Source organism: Cucurbita pepo, unplaced genomic scaffold (genome assembly GCF_002806865.2).
Source record: "Cucurbita pepo subsp. pepo cultivar mu-cu-16 unplaced genomic scaffold, ASM280686v2 Cp4.1_scaffold010609, whole genome shotgun sequence".
Taxonomy (NCBI): domain Eukaryota; kingdom Viridiplantae; phylum Streptophyta; class Magnoliopsida; order Cucurbitales; family Cucurbitaceae; genus Cucurbita; species Cucurbita pepo.
In genome coordinates, this window is record NW_019656495.1 from 1 (window position 1) to 392 (window position 392).

The window sequence follows — 392 nt, forward strand, 5'->3', positions numbered from 1 at the left end:
ACATCAGAAAACATTACGGAGTTTGCCAGCACGATCGACACCGAGGTTCTTGAAGCTCAAAAAATGCTTCAACTTGCCGCTGCACAGAGAATGAATACAGATGCTAGAAAGGCAATATTCTGTATTATAATGAGTGGAGAGGATTATGTTGATGCATTTGAAAAGCTTTTAAGATTGGATTTATCTGGAAAGCAGGTTCGTAGAATATATTGAAAATTTTGTTCGTCTCATCTCATCTGTTCTATTCTGTTGACACCATCTCTCATAATCCTACAGGACAGGGAGATAATGAGGGTTCTTGTGGACTGCTGCTTACAGGAGAAAGTGTTTAACAAGTACTACACTATTCTAGCTTCCAAATTGTGTGAGCACGAAAAAAACCATAAGTTTAC

The 392-nt window shown here is 38.3% G+C and overlaps 1 protein-coding gene across 1 annotated transcript; it reads left to right on the plus strand.

Annotated features, from left to right (window-relative positions):
• Window positions 1–6: 6 nt before the first annotated feature.
• Window positions 7–386, plus strand: LOC111787328 (nucleolar MIF4G domain-containing protein 1-like; the record flags this gene model as incomplete). Its single annotated transcript, XM_023667359.1, has 2 exons — window positions 7–195; window positions 277–386. Coding segments are annotated over exons 1-2 (242 nt in total), but the record flags the coding sequence as incomplete, so codon positions are not given.
• Window positions 387–392: the final 6 nt, after the last annotated feature.